The sequence below is a fragment of the Ostrea edulis genome, chromosome 2, assembly GCF_947568905.1.
Source record: "Ostrea edulis chromosome 2, xbOstEdul1.1, whole genome shotgun sequence".
Taxonomy (NCBI): Eukaryota; Metazoa; Mollusca; class Bivalvia; order Ostreida; family Ostreidae; genus Ostrea; species Ostrea edulis.
This window is the reverse complement of record NC_079165.1, coordinates 95,758,328-95,779,011: the sequence shown is the minus strand read 5'-3', so window position 1 is coordinate 95,779,011 and position 20,684 is coordinate 95,758,328. Positions and strand designations below refer to the sequence as shown.

General features: G+C 35.2%; 1 protein-coding gene and 2 long non-coding RNA genes across 3 annotated transcripts; 1 reads left to right on the top strand and 2 right to left on the bottom strand.

Moving 5' to 3' along the window:
* Nucleotides 1-608: 608 nt before the first annotated feature.
* On the bottom strand, nucleotides 609-1,733 carry LOC125681418 (G-protein coupled receptor dmsr-1-like). The gene has a single exon (XM_048921495.2). It carries the CDS (start codon nucleotides 1,569-1,571, stop codon nucleotides 609-611), a length of 963 nt encoding a protein of 320 aa, XP_048777452.1. The 5' UTR covers nucleotides 1,572-1,733.
* An 11,798-nt stretch (nucleotides 1,734-13,531) lies between these two features.
* LOC125681704 (uncharacterized) lies at nucleotides 13,532-15,360 on the top strand. Its single transcript, XR_007372298.2, has 4 exons — nucleotides 13,532-13,777; nucleotides 14,077-14,210; nucleotides 14,464-14,689; nucleotides 15,033-15,360. It is a non-coding gene; the product is annotated as an uncharacterized LOC125681704 (long non-coding RNA).
* On the bottom strand, nucleotides 15,267-17,745 carry LOC125681705 (uncharacterized). Its single transcript, XR_007372299.2, has 4 exons — nucleotides 17,538-17,745; nucleotides 16,785-16,945; nucleotides 16,508-16,618; nucleotides 15,267-16,317 (listed from the first exon to the last, which is right to left on the bottom strand). It is a non-coding gene; the product is annotated as an uncharacterized LOC125681705 (long non-coding RNA).
* Nucleotides 17,746-20,684: the final 2,939 nt, after the last annotated feature.

The following is a 20,684-nucleotide window of genomic DNA, read 5'->3' as shown; positions in this document are numbered from 1 at the left end:
TTTATAACATTGATCTCTTTTAATAGTAAAGTAACAAAAGAATTTGAAATTTTGATTATAAAGAGAGAAAATCAGATTAACTTTAAAATTATCTACATATAAATGAATCGCCAATATTTTGGTATCATGAACTTATAGTTTGTTAATATTCCAGTTTCTTTTTCGTCAGAGCAGGATACTAAAATCACAATCAAACATGCAGTATTTCATAATACCTACATTACATTAAGATTTTGCTATGAAAACAAGTCTAACATTTCTTAGTTGCCATTCGTTGACTGACTAGCGTCAAGTGTCCTACGAAATGAAATATTACAATGGAATTTTCACAAAAGCACATCTAAATTTAGATATAAGCATCATATGTTCCTTTTTTTCACAATATTGTGCTCATAACTCTCAACGATGTGCAGACAAATTTTCATAGAAAGAATGTAAGCGTTTTTAATGCAATGCCGGTGTAGAGGCAAATTTATGGGAGTCAAAATTTGCCTCTACACCGGCATATTAATCTCAGCGAGATTCGTCGAGGCTGGACATTTATTTAAAGAGGCGTCAGTCCAAATATCCAGTCTCGACGAATCTCGCTGAGATTACCTGCATATCAGTTAGTCATTGACTTTACATTTTATCATATCAGTAAGAATACTTCTGAAATTACGACTCATGGAGATATACACAAAGAAATTAGCGGTGCTGTTGATCAACGTACACAGATCAAGCAAGTCTCCAACGCCTGAAAATAACAGAAAGTAAAAAAGATGTCCGTCATCTCCATGGAGACCTGAAATGAAGGTCATGACACCAATGGGCAATTCAGTGAGAACATAAATAAAAGCAACTACTGAGAGCATCAGTGTCGTTTGATTGTATTGTTCAGTTGAAGCGTGATTTTGAGTAATGTCATGGATACGTCTTTTCGCCTTTTGAATGTGACAAATGATTAAAGTGCATAAAATCAGAATTGTCACGATGGGAATTATTTTGACGACCACGCCGTAAATCCACAGCAGCAAAGTGGGATATCCAGGATTAGATTTCGTAAATGATGTAGGCTCAAGAAAATAACTGGACGTATTTGTTGAGTTACTTCTAATTTTCTCAACTTTGTAGAAAGGATAGTTCGCTGATGACGCCGCCAGCACTACGACGGTGACAACTGTTACCGATATCTTCGCGCGCCTCAGTGTACAAACTTTTGACGCCAACGCGGGTTTCACAATTTTTAGGAATCTGAAAATCATCATATTAATCGTTAGCCACGTGGAAAGCATGTGAAATGCAATGAACAAGTGGAAACTTATCATCACAACATACATTCCCGCTTCGGTATACGTGTCTTCCTTATTTGGCGACATCACCATGAAGAAGGAGACTATGTATATTTGGAACATTAGCAGGCACAGCGCATCAACAATGGCTAGAAAGGATAATATGAAGTACGTGGATTTCTGAGACTTTTTGAAGCTCCATGCGATGAAACTTACAACATTTCCCACAATTCCAGTCAAACAAATGGCGGTGCTGACGTAGCCATGGTAGCGCCTGTATACGAGTGTTGGATCAGTCATTCTTGAACAAAAAAGAAATATTTTAGAAGTATTTTCTGCGACAACAAGAATGGAATGTTTTGTGTTAAATTTTATGACTATCTAATTATAGATTTAAGATCTAATTCACCACAACTCTCAAATTTACGGTTTATAAACAACAAATGCTAATAAACAGATATGATGGAAGAATCGGTCCGTTAGTTTGTCTCCAATGTTAGCACAACTCTTTCAATATGGATGAACAATTCATAGAAATGCACACATGTACATGAGATCTTACCCGCATGGTGTTTTTTTTTATTACGATAAAATACAGACTACAAGTCGTACCCATGGCCACTTGGCATACGTCTTAAATTTTGCAATCGGTGACCAAGCTTACTAGATACAATGTTCTATCGTTACAGTAATAATGTCCTACGGACCCGGTGTTGAGGGTCCGTCCCGAGACAGATCATTCTAACTAATGCTTACCAGCTCACGACACGTGACCATTTTTCAAACTGTTTCCAGTACCACTTCCGGTATATAGTAAATCCATTAAAATATAATTTCCTTTTTAAGTTTACACACACACACACACACACACACACACACACACACACAGAGAGAGAGAGAGAGAGAGAGAGAGAGAGAGAGAGAGATTGAAATTAATGGGTAATAGCGGAAGAAGAAATTCGAGTCGGAGCAGAGAAAATATGTAGGTAGTTTTCAGTATGCTCCGTATCGACATATCCACACTATCTTTTGGAAATCTGACGCCGAAAAAAAGAGAATGAATTTTATAAATAACAATCGCGCGTGATGCGAAAGCTAAGATTTGAATTAGGTTTTGGAACCCATTCATTGTCAATTATTAATGGTTTTATATCATGTTTGTTCTGGCTGACAAATACACAAATCATCAACATATACTCTTTTATCAATTTATTGAAACCTTTGATTTGGAAATATCTGTAGACGTTGATTATCGTTTTCGTTCTAGGGAAAATGAGGTAGGGCCTTCAGAAACAAGACTGGATTTCTCGATTAAGCCTGAGATTTTACGTACATGTGCAAGTTGTGACAGCTTAAATAAAGAAAACCTCAAACTTAAGATTGAGATTTTTTTCGAGAAATCCAAGCCAAGGTGCTCGAAATCGCTAAGCATCTTGAATTTCCCCCCATGCAAAGCATATGATGCGAAATATCTGTCGACACATCGTTCGGGAAAATCCCTGATTATTGACGCACGAGGTGTTGACATGTCTGTTACATCATCAATCAGTTTGCAATAAGAAAATTAACACCCAAGCACCGAAAGCATCCGTAACTGTAAATAACATGAAAAAAAAAGTAATTGTAAAATCTCGATTGAGATCGTTAACTTCGTTTGAACTGTTGAATTACAAACATCATTATATCACTGTTCAAAGGTATATCCTACGACTTGCATGTTCGATCATTTGTCTTTTCTCTTTTCATCTCTCTTCTGTATGGAAACAGGGGTAGGGAAACAATATCCATTCAGTTGGGTACCGCCATTTTATGTGGCGACAGCTACTTAATTTACGTGGCGGCCGCCACTTGATTTAACTTGCGGCTGCCATTTTGCCGCATTGAACAGCATTTTTTCTATGTTGGTAGACCAATATTTTGTCAGTATGACAAAATATGAAATGGTAATTTTTGCCATACAAGTTGAAATAATATCTGACAATTCTGGTCTATTCAAAACAAGGTTTCATGAAGGATTGGTGGCACAGGAAAGGAATTATTAGCAACATCTGTACGTTGGAAGATTGATCGATTGATAGTACATGTACGGTGTATATTGTTTTAGGTCCCTCTCGAGAATATTTCACTCATATAGAGACGTCACCATTGCCAGCGAAGGGCTGCAAAATTTAAGACTATGCTCGGCGCTTACGGCCTTTGACAAGGGAGGGATCTTTATCGTGCCACACTTGCTGTGACACGGAACCTCGGTTTGTGTGGTCTCATCCGAAGTACTGCCCCTTTTAGTTGCCTCTTACGACAAGCAAGGGATACTGAGGACCTATTCTAACCCGGATTCCCACGTGGACTCGTAGGATTAGGATTTCGTTTACCATATTTATAGATGTAATTGTATTAAAAGTGAATTTTTAATTCCCATTCACACTTCCATTGCTCGAAGTGGTTCTCCCCACCCCATTCATTTATTGCTAAATGTGTTAAACCAACAGGCAGCATACCATCCACACTGGCAGTGGTTCTACCCACCCCATTCATTTATTGCTAAATGTGTTACACCAACAGGCAGCAGACCATCCACACTTTCATGTCCAAAGTGTAAAACTTATATTCCTTTGAAAATATTCCACTAATACTGTACGTATAGTCGTATACCTGGCGGCCGCCTCTTAATGCAACGGATACGAACTGCGTATACTGTATAACGATGGTGATAACATTTTTCTCTGAAGAAAACACCATTCACTGGAACTAGTGAACTCAAATTCCGGACTCCACGGGTTCAGGTATTGACCACGGATTTCGGAGTCCACGGGTTCCAGTATTGACCACGGATTCCGGAGTCCACGGGTTCCAGTATTGACCACGGATTCCGGGGTCACGGACTCGGACAGTCTAGAGTACTCGTTATCCTCCATTTCCCTCCCCATTTTGACGTTTGAATACTACACGTATACACTCAGTCGTTTTCCCCATTTCTGTCTCATTCATTCGCGATAGCAGGGTACTTTAATTTTCTCCCTTTGCAATATTTTGTAAATATTTCTTCACTACATGTATTGTATAATGTATATTTGTACATACTCTGACCTTATTATTACTTAAATGTATGTTTATCTAATGTAGTACCAATCCATGTATAATGTGGTTTGAGCGAATAAATGAACTTGAACTTGAGCTCTCCACAATTCTTTGGCATAATGGGGTAACATTAGCATAATTTTTGCATTAAAAGTAGATATCTGTCTTTAATCTCCATACTTCATTTGCATAATGAGCTGCCATTAGCATAATCTTCCCATATAAGTAGGGAAAGCGGGATGCTATATTACTCTTATGTACATCGGTACAAATCATGGATAAAAATGTACTAAGATCCTCGGAAGTCTCCTATTTCACTCCGCCAAAGACATTGGGACCGTGTTTGTAATCTACATGTGCCCTCTGTTTAACTCGTCTTTTTGTACTTTATCTAACACTTCCGGGGCTAGGGTATTTGATAACTTAAATTTACAAATTATTGATAATTTGTGATCATAAATTAATAAAAAAGAAACTGGTGCTTAATATTTCCGTATGTAAGACTCGCAAGTTATTCCAACCACTACCTTGTAATTAATGAAACGGGAATTTTTTTATTATGATCAACGGTGTATAACTGCCTTTGTTGTGTTTCATTATTAAATTATATTTACATTATCAAAAAACAAACAAACAAAAAACACACACACACAAAAAATGTACATACTCATGCAGCCTTACTATTGTGCAAAGTGTCATAACAAACATGTCTGTCACATTATATCGACTACATACTTGTACTTTTCTATGATTAATTGATTATTTTTAACCTTGTAAAACAAAATATTAGTTAAATTTAACCAAAATCTCTCTAGGGCTAATACAGGGATTTTGCAATGTAATTACTATGATAGCATTAATCAATGACATCGAGATATCTCCGATTGTTGTTGCCGGAAATTGCAAATTAACTTCCATGACTTGGGTTTTTTTTTGCACCGTTGTCATTATGCCTTATAAATACCGATTTAATATAGAGAGAGAAGGGTGTCATTTAAAAAAAAAAAAAAAAACTCGCACACATTACCTACAGAAGGACGGGATGCTGTGAACAAATAAAACAATTCTTGCACGACAGTGAACTTGTTCATTGTTGTGAACGGGTCCCGTAAAATGAGGGGATCAAACGTTTGGGTAAATGAGCAGTGGAGAGAAAACGACGTACGCTGTATCCCATGATGCGGACAGCGTGGAGCTCGTTGTGAACAAACTGTATATTGATGGTGAGCTCTGTGAACTTATCGACGTGTACACACTGAGCACGTCGGTAAAACCACAGGTGCTTGTGGACAGGACTTCCGGTACCCCCCTTCTTTTATTTTTAAATGTTCAATTCCTTGGGTATTTCGGACATATTTCGGATAAAATATGTAACTTCAGAGTTTATCTATTTCAATGGAATACACAAATCTCGCATAGAAACCGTTTTTAAAAAATATGACATTTTTAAAAACGGTTTCTATGCGAGATTTGTGTATTCCATTGAAATAGATAAACTCTGAAGTTACATATTTTATCCAAAATACGTCCGAAATACCCAAGGAATTGAACATTTAAAAATAAAAGAAGGGGGGTACCGGAAGTCCTGTCCACAAGCACCTGTGTGAACAAGGTGTGCAACTCAGCCAGCGACATGTTGAAAAAATCTACACCTCGCTGAGAAATCCTATCGAAAAAACACCAATAATGCATATACCAACTAAAAAGAACGGTCATTCTAAATCTACTGATGATTCGTGGATTAAATGCATCGCTATTTGGTGCGCAATAACTACTTCACACCGCTCAATTTCATCGTTTTAACCTCGCCACTTCTCATTTCTGACTATAACGAACGGAAGTTGTAATGCTGGAATATTTCTGTCGCAGCCAACTATTTTTAGAACGAGAAAACCCGAGACGAGGTCTTCCGAATACCATTAGCTACAGGAAAAGGAAAGAGAATACCGATCAAAATGTTAAACACATTATTGGAACCATACCACTTTTAATATATCCAAATATACTATCATTGTAAACTCTTAACCCTATACGATATGATTTGGATCATAATGGTGTTGACACAATGCCCCCCCCCACCCCCCACCCCCGAATAACCTACATGAGTTGACTTTATTGTGTTTGCAAGACATTGCTGATAAGCAGTAGAGAGTTTCAACCAAAAAGTCGAATCATGTATGTTCTTCGGAGAAGGGTGGGGGCCGGAACCCCTGTGATTAGGTCATACTGAACAGATCGATGTTTGATTATAATTATCTAAAATGATATTGGGAGTGGGGTAGGGGTAGAAGCGGGTAGTTTTTTTTTTTTTATCATGATGTGAACTATACACAAAATATGTGTGCGATGCATGCACAAGTGCTGGTTGTTGATATTTGTTTAATCTTATATTTAAGTTATAACATAAAGTTCTGACATCCCTTTATCAATTAATTTGTTACCCCCCCCCTACTTTTTATATTTTTAATCGAATTTGGATCTGATCATATGTAAGGGGCTTGATAAACTATTTTGTTTCTTTTTTAAAAAAAAACGAATGTTAGCCAATGTTATATAGTTGGCCTTATAACTGAAATGTGGAACATTGTCAATATATTGTGCTTTCATGGTTCTTTCTCATTTCCATGATAAATTACCTACCCAACACTATGAGGTTTTTAATTATATTCGTGGATGTGCTAGTCTTTCCACAACCGACTTGACCAGTTAAATGAAATTACATGTATGACCCTCTTTGGCTAGACTTGATTACTATGATCGGTATTCTCTTCCCTTTTCGTGTAGCTAATGGTATTCGGAAGACCTCGTCTCGGGTTTTCTCGTTCTAAAAATAGTTGGCTGCGACAGAAATATTCCAACATCACAACTTCCGTTCGTTATAGTCAGAAATGAGAAGTAGCGAGGTTAAAACGATGAAATTGAGCGATATGAAGTAATTATTGCGCACCAAATAGCGATGCATTTAATCCACGAATCATCAGTAGATTTAGAATGACCGTTCTTTTCAGTTGGTATATGCATTATTGGTGTTTTTTCGATAGGATTTCTCAGCGAGGTGTAGATTTTTTCAACATGTCGCTGGCTGAGTTGCACACCTTGTTCACACAGGTGCTTGTGGACAGGACTTCCGGTACCCCCCATCGGTGATATGACATTTTTAAAAACGGTTTCTATGCGAGATTTGTGTATTCCATTGAAATAGATAAACTCTGAAGTTACATATTTTATCCAAAATACGTCCGAAATACCCAAGGAATTGAACATTTAAAAATAAAAGAAGGGGGGGGGGGTACCGGAAGTCCTGTCCACAAGCACCTGTGGGTAAAACCAGGAAACAGGCGACCTGTAATCAACCACCACAGACGTCTAGAGAGCGCTACAGATCCGCCTATGAAAGTGAACCACACTGCCGCCTCGCGCAAGGAAATCGTTTACATCCAACAAAGGATACCTATTTTAGTCTTCTTTTTGGCATGTCAAACGTTGCAATATTTGATCTTTTCCATTTATATTGCATACTTTTTCATTTGTATTGTATCTATTCCATTTGTATTGTATATTTTCCATCTGTATATATACATTTGTACATGTATTGAATAATTTTTCATTTTTTCCCCATAAATTTTCCCTTCATTTGTATCGTACATTTTTTCATTTGTATTATAAATCATTTCGTTTGTAATTTGTATTGTATAATTTTTCACTTGCATTATATATATATATATATATATATATGTATATATATATATATATATATATATATATATATATATATATATATTAAAAATGTATTGTAAATTTTTCATTTGCATTGTATAATTTTTCATTTATATTGTATTCGAGGGATTGTTTATTTTCATTTGTTACAAAGGATTTCATTGGTATAAACCATATTTCGATTATCAATCCCTATGCTATATCTTTTTCATAACCACTGTTTGCCTATATGTAGACTCTACTGAACTTTCCCTCGCTTATCAATCTCGTGTTGAACTACAATCCTACACAGAAATTGGAGACCAATTTATCTTGTGGTTGAGCATCCGGAACATCTTGCTCGTTTTCAACATGATACAGGCTAGAACTTGACCAATAGAATCCTTCATAACAAATCAAAATTAACAATCCTTCGGATACAATACAAATGAATTTTTTTTTCAATATAAATGGATAATATACAAATGAAAAATTATACAGCACAAATGGAAAATATAGAATGCAAATAGAAAATTATATAGAATAACTGAAAAATATACAATTCAAATGAAAATTTATACAATACAAATGGAAAAAATTAAATATAGCGCCATACTTCTAGTCATGTTTTAGTATATATTTATATCATGTATCAAAGCACAGAGAAATTTAGACCCGTAAAATATCTCATTTGCAAACAGAACATCTTTTTGTTATGCCGGAAAAATCCACACATAAACGTTATGCAAAATAATTGAGAGTTTGTATAACTCTTTCGATGGTGAAATCATACTTCTAATGAAATACTTTAACGAGCCATTAAAGGGACTGATTCACGATTTCCTTTAAAATTTTGTTTTTCACTTTTATTGATCAGAATCTACTGTCTAATGTGTTTAAAAGATTTCACATAAAAATTAATGGTTATACATTATCAAAGAAGCTCATTTTAGAGAGTTCATTTATTTGTTTTGTAAACAAAGATTGCGGTATGTTATTGTTAACGAAATTTTCAAAATAAAAGGATATTGATCTAAGTTTATTATAAGTTTCACATTTCAAGCATTCTTCGAGTAAAATATATCATCTAAAAGTTACAATTTGTGACTGTGCAAAATGAAGATGCTTTTATATTACAAAATTAACATTTCATTAGTTTGTTTGTATACATGAAAAGACTCGAATCTTTGTTTACATTGCTCAGATTTAAGGCTAAAACTTTGCTTTTATTCTTGCGTTCTGAAGGTCAAAAGTTTGGCTGTCAACATTAATTCAGTTATATTTTTAATGTTTAAAATCAAAAATGAAAAATATTTTTTTTTAAAATCGTGAACCAGTCCCTTTAAATAAAATGTTGGTGGAATGAGCCACCTTAATCACCTCGAAAATTAGAGAACGCAAAATGATTTTCATAATTCCATAGACTGTATGCTTTAAAAATGAGAAAACAGATATTCTTTGTATTTAACTTTCCGAACATCTCAATTTAATAAAATATTTGTGCAGCATATCAAATTATTAGTTCATTAATTTACACAATGAAGTGGAATAAACCTACCTGCGAGAAAATTGTCCAGTAAATATATCTATACACTTCTGAGTAAAACCCAGAGTATTGTGTGACGTTGTGGGTACTCTGTTTTTCTCCTTTATATAGAAATCAATAATTTAATAAACAGTTTGCGACGAGACTGGATGCGCTGTGATTTGATGCGTTATCATCATTAAAGAATGTATTTTGTATGTGTGCTAAATTTTTTGTTAAAACATACAACACTTTATGTAGAAATTTACACAACATAAAGCATTATTTAATGAATAATGATGATAAGTAAATATTTTTTTTATATAGCAGAGCTCATTTGCAAGAAGAACAGTCAATGAACTACAGTATCCATGTATATTGATAAGGGTTATATATGCCAACAAATATTGACAGCCGTGCTTTTGTTTTGAAATTAAATGTTTTATGCAAAAATCCCAAATGCAACTGCATAAGTCTTAATCTCAATCTGATCAAAATGAAATGGATTCTGAATCATAACATCATACAGTTGAGATTTTCCCGCCCTTTTCTGTCAGAAAATTTAAACACAGGGTTTGTCAAACTTAGATATATCTTTCTAGATCTAGTACATCTAAACGGCATTTACTGTAAATACGAGGGATATGTAACGTAAAAGCACTATTGGCCGAACAATTACAAATGATATGTATGACTGTTATGAAATAGAATAGGATTTAGTCTTTCTTTGAAGGTTTAATTTTTTGGATTTTACAGCTGGATAATCCTAGACTGGCAAGAGAATTTGGTGAGCCACCAATGGTGTCCTTCAGACGACCCAGAAATATCAAGGATTTGGTGGTAAGGGCCAAATTAGACAACCCCCTACCCAATGGAGGCTTTTCAACTTGCTCTGACAAGCGCTGTTTGCTTTGCAAATTTAGCCATAACTCAGAAACGTTCCAAAGCTTCACTACAGGCAAAACGTATAAAATATTGGGTCAACTCTCCTGTAAAACCAACAACTGCATATACCTCATCAATTGTAAACAATGTGGACAACAATATGTTGGGGAAACTACAAACATCAGACTTAAGACCAACAACCACCGATCAACCATCAAAACCAAACGCGTGACCAAATCCGTAAGGGAACACTTCAATAAAGAAGGTCATATTTGGCAAGACATGCAAGTGGTTGTTATTGATCATAACCCAATATGGACTGATGCAAGAGAAAAAAATCCTGGATGCATCGTTTGAAATCATTCCGTCCAGGTGGAATGAATATGAATGATTTCACGCGCATGGATTCAGGATAAATCCTTAGTTAAAATCAGTTTCCACAGCCTAATTGCCAAAATTCACCCGATAAGATATCTTATTTTGTATGATTAATATAAATACAATTCGTTTCCCTCGTTTCAAGGCTCTGACCTTGAGTTCCTTAATTTAGCCTTAACGAGGATTCCCAAAATTGCGATTATTGTTTGACCTTCAATACTTCCTGGTTGTGTTAGAACATCATGGGAAATCATTACAATTATGAATTTATGTGGCTCTCTCTCTCTCTCTCTTTCATATTCTGGTCTCGACATTGTCTCTTTTAAAAAAAAAAAGGGGGGGGGGTGAAAAAATAAAAAATGTTTTGACCTTGAAGACTAGTGTATCATTAATATATCATCTTGGGACCTCTGGGCTATTTTAAAACATTGTTCTAAATTAACATAAGTTCGGATTCGCATAGCTCTTTATGATGAGATATCAGAATTTCTAGAATGTGGCTTTAAGGATGTATGCTACACCAGAGAAAATTGATGTAGATGAAAAGTGGAGGATATGTACAACAATATGTACCACAATATTTTGAAGTTAAAATTTTTCAAATTTACTTTATTTTGTCAAAAAATACAGTTTTAGTAGAAGGTAATCTGAAATTTTTTAAAAACCCCTGCTGTACTCGAACCTGCGACCTACAGTTCCGCAGTCGGTGTTCTTTTTTCTCTCTTTTAGTCGCAGTCGGTATTCTAACCTACTGAGCTAGGTATTTAAATGGAAAAGGAAAAGTCAAATATTGCTGATATCGATTTTTTCATCCATGTTTTTTAAGGAAGTCAGCCATTATGACAATGTAGTGTACTACCTTAATTTGTCTGACATAACTTCTAAATGGTAAATATTAGAGCTTTCGTATTGTACATGAGCATTTCTTGTGACAAGATCTTTCTACTGGTACCAAGATATTTGTCCTTTTGACCTTGGCCATCTTCGGAAATGGCCATTATCGGGGACAATTGTGTTTCACAAACACATCTTGTTTATTATTTCTTGAATCAGACACACCGAATGATACATGATTACTTATGAATGTATAAATGCAATCAACTAGACAAATAATGAAATTGACCAGCCCACCTCGAACCTCAAGTCTGAAGGTGCAGTTACATCGGAATATAGAAAACGATATGTATGTGTTTGTTTTCAACCAATTGGTTCCTTAAACAGAGCCTCGGGTGCATTTCTTTCACTGGCCTGAAGAAGTGATTCGAATAGTAAGGCGCCTGTCTATTTTGGTGAAACTTTCAAAGTATATCCATCATATTTGGTTGAACTCAAATTAATTGGCAATCAATTTGAATCAAACCAACCTCAAGTTTACCTTTACATCAACCTAATCCGGGTTAGAATAGATCCTCAGTGTCCCTGTCGAAAGAGGCAACGAAATGGGGGGCGGTCCTTCGGATGAGATCGCAAAAACCGAGGCCCCGTGTCATAGCAGGTGTGGAACGTTGAAACCCCTCCCTGCTCTAAGGCCGTAAGCGCCGAGCATACTAGGTACGGTATATGACTTGAATGGCCCATGCAATCTTCAAATTGGACAATATTGTACCCAAATATAGATATCAGTATAGTACGTCATAGGATACAAAGTTTTTGAGGATATCTTCATTATTTCCATTTGTGCAGCTGCTCAAATATTGAGTCTTTTAAAATAACGTTTTAAATGATGTCGTTTGTAGTACTGTAACGTCATTGCAGGTGTGACACGTTAAAGCACACTCACTGCTCAATGGCAGTAAGCGCCGAGTATAGACCTTAATTTTGCAGTCCTTCATCGGCAATGGTGACGTCTCCATAAAAGTGAAAAATTCTCGAGCGGGACGTTAAACAACATACAACCACTCAACTACATGCTCCTCCCCTGTACTTGGAGAGTGGTCTAGTGTTTTTAGGATTTCGACCCCGATTAAAATTAGACACGAAACGCAATTAAATAGCATTTTAATATACGTGGTTTTTCTGGTCAATGTTTTTTTTTATATACCTTAAAACCAATCTGTCTGCGGAAGCTAAACATAGAGTAAACTTGGGATGGCCTTATTCGTAACATTAATTCGATAGAATGATAGTATTTAATGACGGTGGCAACCTTTGAATTATTCGTTCATTTGCTTTGATGGAAGTGGAGCATTCCATACTAAAGGTACAGTTCTATAGTTATTGCACAAGTTATTTGACTAATTATACGTAGACCTTCTATCAAGGCTTCTAAAATTAACTAGAACATTATTATCTCTTGCCTTCTTTTGTGCTGTGTTATCTACATTGTATGTTGTCAGACTATGATGAGGTATTCTCTCTGCTTTCATGATTATAAGTACTAGTATTTACGAGGTAAATGGAATGAACAAGAACACGGTGATGTAGAAACTCTTGTACAGTACAGTCTACTCTACTTGTATTAGCTGTTATAGTGAAGTAAAATAAATCTCCATAACATTATTGATATAGTTCAACATTTGTTTTATAATGAACAATTCAGGTCGGTCCCCTAGATTTCAGTATATCGGGAGTAGACTGCACTGTGCAGTTATCTGACACATGTCCTATGGTAACTTTGTTACATGTTGATTTTTGAAAGTGAGTTTCTCTCCGTTAGTTTAATTTTGATGTTATAGGGTCTGTAAGTCTCGTCATGTGATTGCCGAGATTTAGCGAGATTATTAACTTCCGGGTACATCAACATCTCAGATTGCACTATGTAGAGAGTGGTATACATAGATATAGCGTTATCAATCGATTATGTGGAGGTTTTAACGAGATAAACATGGGAATTGAAGCATTAGTGGAGTGGTCGAGGATTCTTCGCTTCGTGTTTGACGAATTACGTGTAATAACCGCCAGTGTACAAGCATCGACGAGGGTACGTCTTCCAGATAAAGAGCAGGTTGGTAAAAGCATAATCTATGAACTAGAGAGATGTACGATACGTTTTTATATCTCAAATCATTCCAATTGAAAGTATATTAATACTTGAAAATAAAAACGGATTATGCATAAAACTTGCTTTGTATTTATACGAACGTACTGGGGAGATCGGAAGGGGGTGGGTGGGTGGGTGAACAACGATACTACATTTACGCACCTGCAGTGTACAGTTGTTTATTCAATAAACAAAGCGCATTAAATATGCCTATCTATATCAGTTACATCACAGATGGGTTAAGATTGTTTAATATTTTATAGATATGCCTTGAATCTGAGGATAAAGGTGTTGTGCATTGTGCAGTCATCATTAATGTGGATGTCTGATGCCAGTATGCCCATAATGGGGCAGTATAAGTGTCGATCTTCATATGACAGCAAATTTTCAAAGGCAGGTACACAATCTAAAGATAAAATAATGTCAATACATGTTTGGATCTATATCGTATGATTATAATAATTATAAGTTTATATGTTGTAAACTTTCTTTCTTTTTAGAAATTTCTTTCTTTATAAACTGTCTTGCTGTTATGCCCTCTGGGCCCAAAATTGGAATAAACTTATCTTATCTATACCCAAAGTAGGTAATAAATGGGTTCGAACTGTGAAGATAAAATTTTTACATGTAGATATATTGGAATTTTTCAGATATAAGAAGGCAAATAAAACTGTTCAATGTAAAGTACGTCAGTAGTTGGATAAAACATCCAAAGTCGGCACAGTCAAAGTGGAGGAATTAACTGCATCCTCATTCCGCAGGGCAACAGGCCATTTTCAGCAACCCCTGAAATTCTTAATTGAGGCTAAGTGCCCATTTTCAGCTCGAACAATGACAATTAAAGAGGCCTGTGCAAATGTTGGGATTTCCCTCTTGGTAAGTCAGCTTTATAGATTGAACAATTATGTGTATGTGTACCTAATACATGTACATTAGCTGTACATATATGTATTCATATATATCATTATGGATGTATCCAAGTTTATTATAACTTTAAAGTAACATTTTATGAATGAAATACATATACTACTTAGGCTTCATTGTGATATTGAACTGCTAATGTTCTTTATAAACTTTACTTGCATCAAGTTTTGAATACTGCAGTACATCTATGTCAAAATAAGTATGCATATTGCAGTATAATACTTTCACCACTAATCAGAGCACTTGTAAATCATGTATATTTTATCAATACATGTAATGACATTTGCCATTTTAGAATGTGATGCAAGGGATGATTCGCTGCACCTCAAAACAAAATCTGAATATTGGCATCAGATTCAAGGACAACACCACCTGAAAGACACCCAATGCTGTGATTTGCTAGTGTGGATTCCTAGTGACACTCAAATAATTCACATTGACAAAGATGTATTATGTCAACCTTTTAAGCGTGATAGAGTTTAATTATAATAATGAAGTATTTTTGCAGTCTAAAACACACACACATAACCACATGTACATATACTTTATTATGATATCAGTGGTGCATCTATCAAAGTTATGTAATTACATGTATATTTATTGAATAAACATTATAGACAAGCGTTTTTCTTATTTTAGATGAACCAAAATACATGTATGTATAGACACAGTGTCCAGCTTTACAAAAATCATCCAATTACATGCATTTACTCAAACAATGGATTTTACTTCTTTTTTAATAATGCAGATTTGAAAACCTTCAGAATGAGAACAAAAGGCTTTATGTTTGATTGTATATTGTTTAACATTCCTCTCGAGAATATTTCATTCTGATGGAGACGTTCCAAAGGGCTTTATATTCATATGAATATAAAAGGCTTTATATTTAAATAAATATGTAGTAAAGTTATATTGCATATATGGTATTCATTACTTTTAACTTTAAAAATTCAATGTGGCAGGTATGTGCAGATTTAAGGTATATATATATACATGCAATTAATCTAATAAGTTTGTAGGATTTATCTGCAATCTCCTTCAAAAGGGGAACCTGCAAATTCACATGATCCACACAAATCTGAAATATTTTGTCAGATCAATATCTATAATGGCTAAGGAATTTAAAAAAAAAAAGATCTCTCATTTTCCCATCCAACATGGATTCTGCATCTGGAAATTTTATAGCAAAGTTGTGCATCCTCTTTTGAGAAGTGGGATTTATTTGTAAGAAAGAATGGGATATTAAGTGTCATGTCATTTGGAAGTTTGTCAAAAAAACAAAATCCTTTGTCCGCCAGGAATATATCACCAACTTGCAACTTCTCTAAAATGTCACAATGGTTCACAATTGCCAAATTAGATTTGTATCCAGCATACAGATTGGAAATAAGCTGCATTAGGTGTAATACACATTAAGGTCTTTTCTTTGTGGCGACTCTTGTCATTACTGCAAGCGAAAAACTGGCTATTCATATCAATTTGGTCATATTAGGTCACTTCTGTTGCATCCATTGCAATCTTCAATTCTTCTTACTTTTATATTTCAGTTGAATGGACACTCCCAACAGTGTTCATGATCCCTTCAAACAAAATTTCATGAATATATGAAAAATATCCACAGAAAATGGTGTATACAGCAACATTTATACCCCCCTAAAATTACTAGGTAATTGAATATTGTGAAATCTGCGCTGACCTGTGAAATTGATAACTAGTCAGTGTATAGAAAGTGCATTGTTCATTTTTCCTTAACGAACCGCTAAAACATACCTTTCCAGGGTCTTTCAATTATGATGTTCCCAATTGTCATGGATGGTTTCCTTTAATTAAGCAGGTATATTTCTCACTGCAAGTTTACAACATCATAGTCTTCAAGGGAAGCTGTAAGAACAAAAGCAATACCATTATAGTATTTTGTGTGCATATAAATTTAGATAACACTGAAATGAGAATGAAGAAAATACAGAAAAACCACCTGACACTAAACTTAACAACCGTTGTAACTTCCTGGTTTGATGTACTAGAATACTTGTATCGTACACTGTACCTTTTTAAATGTTGAGGGTTTGGTGCTGTTAATACTCGTGATCATGTAGATGCACTTCATTGTTGTCTGGTACAGATATATTGGTAGCAGTATCAATTTCGGTTCCTACATGTACATTTGAAGCAGATGCTTCTGCTTCAGCAGGTTTCGTAACTTTGTGTCTATGAAAAAAAGTAATATACCATAAGTTGCTGTTTTTATTGACTTAAAGTGGCTCACTACACAACAAAGTTGTAGTTTCTGAAATAAGCACAGAATATGAGTGTTACAATCATTCTTTTCAAGGCCATGTGTCACTTTTACATAATTATACAATAAAGATATATGCCAGTTCTCTTGAAACACAATACAAAATTTAATCATGCAGGACCCTATATAAAGGCAAGTAGTATCAAGAGTGTCCTGTCAACCCTTTCCCCTTTTCCTAACAAGGTTATTTTTTCTATATTGATACAATAAATAAGTGTTCCTCCCCCCTTTCAGACAGAAGGAAATTATATAGTAAAAGATGTTAATAAATGTTGAAATCAATAACGAAGAAAAACTTACCCCCCCCCCCCCCATTTATGAAATTGTAGTACATGTAATTTTTTGCTCTTATTATTTTATTTTTATCAGTTCGTCTGTCAAAATCTTTTGTAGGCCTACCCCCTCTGAAATATCTAAACAACACATCCAGTATATTCTGTCAGTTTATACCCACGTGTGTTAATTTGACATGATTATTCGTTGAATTGTGATAATATTACGTACCTACATCTTTGTATCCACCGCTTCCTTACTGTAGCATCGACTAGGAACCTAAATAAACTACATGGCAGGGTTTTCCCCGTCTCATGTATGCAGCCGATCGCTTAACAATACACCAAATTACAAATTAGCGCCGATTCTCTGTTACGACTTTATATATTCCACATGTTGTTGTACCCGGAAGTAGTAAAACCGAAAATGAAAGCAAACGAGACTTACAGACCCTATTGATTCATATAAATATGTATTAAAGAGACTCATTTTGGTTTAACCTGATATGGATCTTTTAGTATAATTTTCGCATAAGAGCTTGCGGAAGAACACGCTGTCTAAACTAAAATAAACCAAGAGAGCAACAGCAAAAACAATATAAATACCCAGGTACTCACAAAAACCAATATCATGCACGGTACTTGAGGTCCTATCACATCCCTGATAAATATATCCAACGAGCGTCACCTAAATATCTAACTCTTTAAATGCTACTATTGCTCAAAAGCAAGAGGTGGATATCATTGATATTCAGGCCATCAAATCTAAGTAATAGTTTGTCAAGATCATTATTTCGTGCATTTGATTTTTTTAACATATGACGAAAAAATAATACGTGTTTTCTTCCTTTCCATATAAACAATGAACAGTGATCAATCTCGTAATTCCTTTCAACGAATACAGAATAGAGAGTTGGGCAAACACGGACTCCTGGATATGCCAGAGGTGTGGGCAGGTGCTTAGGAGGAGTAAGCATCCCCTGTCGACCGTTCACACCTGCTGTGAGCTCTATATCTTGATCAGGTAAACGGAGTTATCCGTAGTCAAAATATGTGTGCCAAGAACGGCCTAACAATCGGTATGAAACACGTCAGACAGCATTTGACCCAATGATAGGTTGTATTGACGAACTAGATCGTTATAACGACCATAGAATTTGCGAAATGCTGACTTTAAACGAGACTGTTGAAACCCCTTTAACATCAACTTGTTTGGCAGTAGTCTGCCTTGATTTAAAAACTGATCATACGCAGAACAAGCTATTGTGTATCGAATCAGTTGAGAGATATAAACACCATATGCATTGCAAGTGATGATGGAATACTGTTACATAAATATTCTTTCCCAGCATGTGCACCAAAATTCAGTTTTTGTTGGTATTTGCGGGTTTTAAGACGTTCCTAAATATTCTGAATGCCAATTATTGTAGATTCCAAAATAATGTTTTTTGATAACCGGTTAGTAAAGCAAATGCATTAAAAGGCGTATCGAATCAGTTGAGATATATAAACACCATATATGCAGGTGATGATGGAATATTGCTACATAAATATTCTTTTCCAGCATGTGCATCAAAATTCAGTTTTTGTTGGTATTTGCGGATTTTAAGATGTTCCTAAATATCCTGAATGCCAATTATTGTACATTCCAAAATTGGTGATGCCACAGGTAAGTCGGTGTTCTGACGTGTACCAAAGAAGAGTTGTACTGGAGGCAATAAAAAAAACCTCAGTCTAAATCTGGGGATCCGGGTTAGAATAAGTCCTTAGTACCCCTTGCTTGTCGTAAGAGGCGACTAAATGGGCGGTCCTTCGGATGAGACAGCAAAAACCGAGGTCCCATGTCACAGCAGGTGTGGCACAATAAAGACCCCTCCCTGCTCAATGGCCATAAGCGCCAAGCATAGGCCTAAATTTTGCAGCCCTTCACCGGCAATGGTGACGTCTCCATGAGTAAAATAATCTCAAGAGGGACGTTCAACAATATTCAATAAACCTTTCTACTGACAGCAAGCTCAGGTGCACCCTTAAACGGCACAAAACACCCTAATGCAGTGTTATTTACAAACCGTGTATGTGATAATTGGTTCTTTTTTCCATTAAATATAATCTGTTTATGAAATGGCTTACAACTGTTTTCAGACCTTCAAGCTCGAGGTCACATATGACGTCACACAATTAAAACAACTAATATAACATCATAATTTAACAAATTAATGCGATTCCCACGATACACTCGTAAATGAGAGAGAGAGAGAGAGAGAGAGAGAGAGAGAGAGAGAGAGAGAGAGAGCAATAACCCGCGTATACATGTACATATACAGAGACCCGGTTCGGAATACGCCAACATTGAATTTTAAAATTTTATTAATCGTGTGGTCAGGTTTTTGACCTAAATGAAAAAAAGAAGAATTAATTTTGTAAAAACTACATCCAACAGTAAATTACAAACAAATACACCAGGATAAATACATATATATTATTTCCCTTCTACATCCTTATCTTTTTATGAAAATGTAATGTAACGCGTTCATTTGACATAAAAAGGAAAATTGGAATTAAACACAAACATACAATAAATCAGAAACATACATGTGCACACAAAGGAATGTCATTGAATATAACATTCTTATCTTCTTTTAATAAAAAAGTAGATTAAAGCGGCTATTTAGAAAAATAAAAAATATCGAGACCGGGACCGGTCTAGCACTGTATTTACTTCTCGGTCCCACCGTTTTCACATATTATTTTACGAAAGACGACAATAATAATTATCAATCAACTATCAGAATGCAGGCATGATATGTCATATCTAAATTAACGAGAAATTGGGGCTAAAATATTCTGATGTATTCTATTTTCATCGAATAAAAAAATCTGGGACCGGGACCGAAGACCGGGTTTTAGTCAGTACCATTGTTACCATTAGACTGCGGAAGGAAATGATACAGCTCTCATTTTGGAGTTTTAAAATGCAAAAGCTGAGCTGGTGAAACCTTTTATTGGCTTGGAATGACATCTTCTATTCAAGAAGTGACGGAAAACTGTCCATCTCCGAAGTTAAAGGGACTGATTCACGATTTTTTCCAAAATTTTGTTTGATCAAAATCTAACGTTTAATGTGTTTAAAACACTTGTATATATGAAAAGACTAGAGTCTTTATTTACATAACACATATTTAAGGCTAAAATATTACTTTTATTCTTGCGTTCAGAAGGCCAAAATTTGGCTGTCAACATTAAATCAGTTATATTTTAAATTTTTAACATCAAAAATGAAAAATATTTTTTTCAAAAATCGTGAACCAATCCCTTTAACAGGAGAAGGAATCCCAAGGAACCTCTTGTGGACACTGATACGCTCATCCCGTGCACGGCC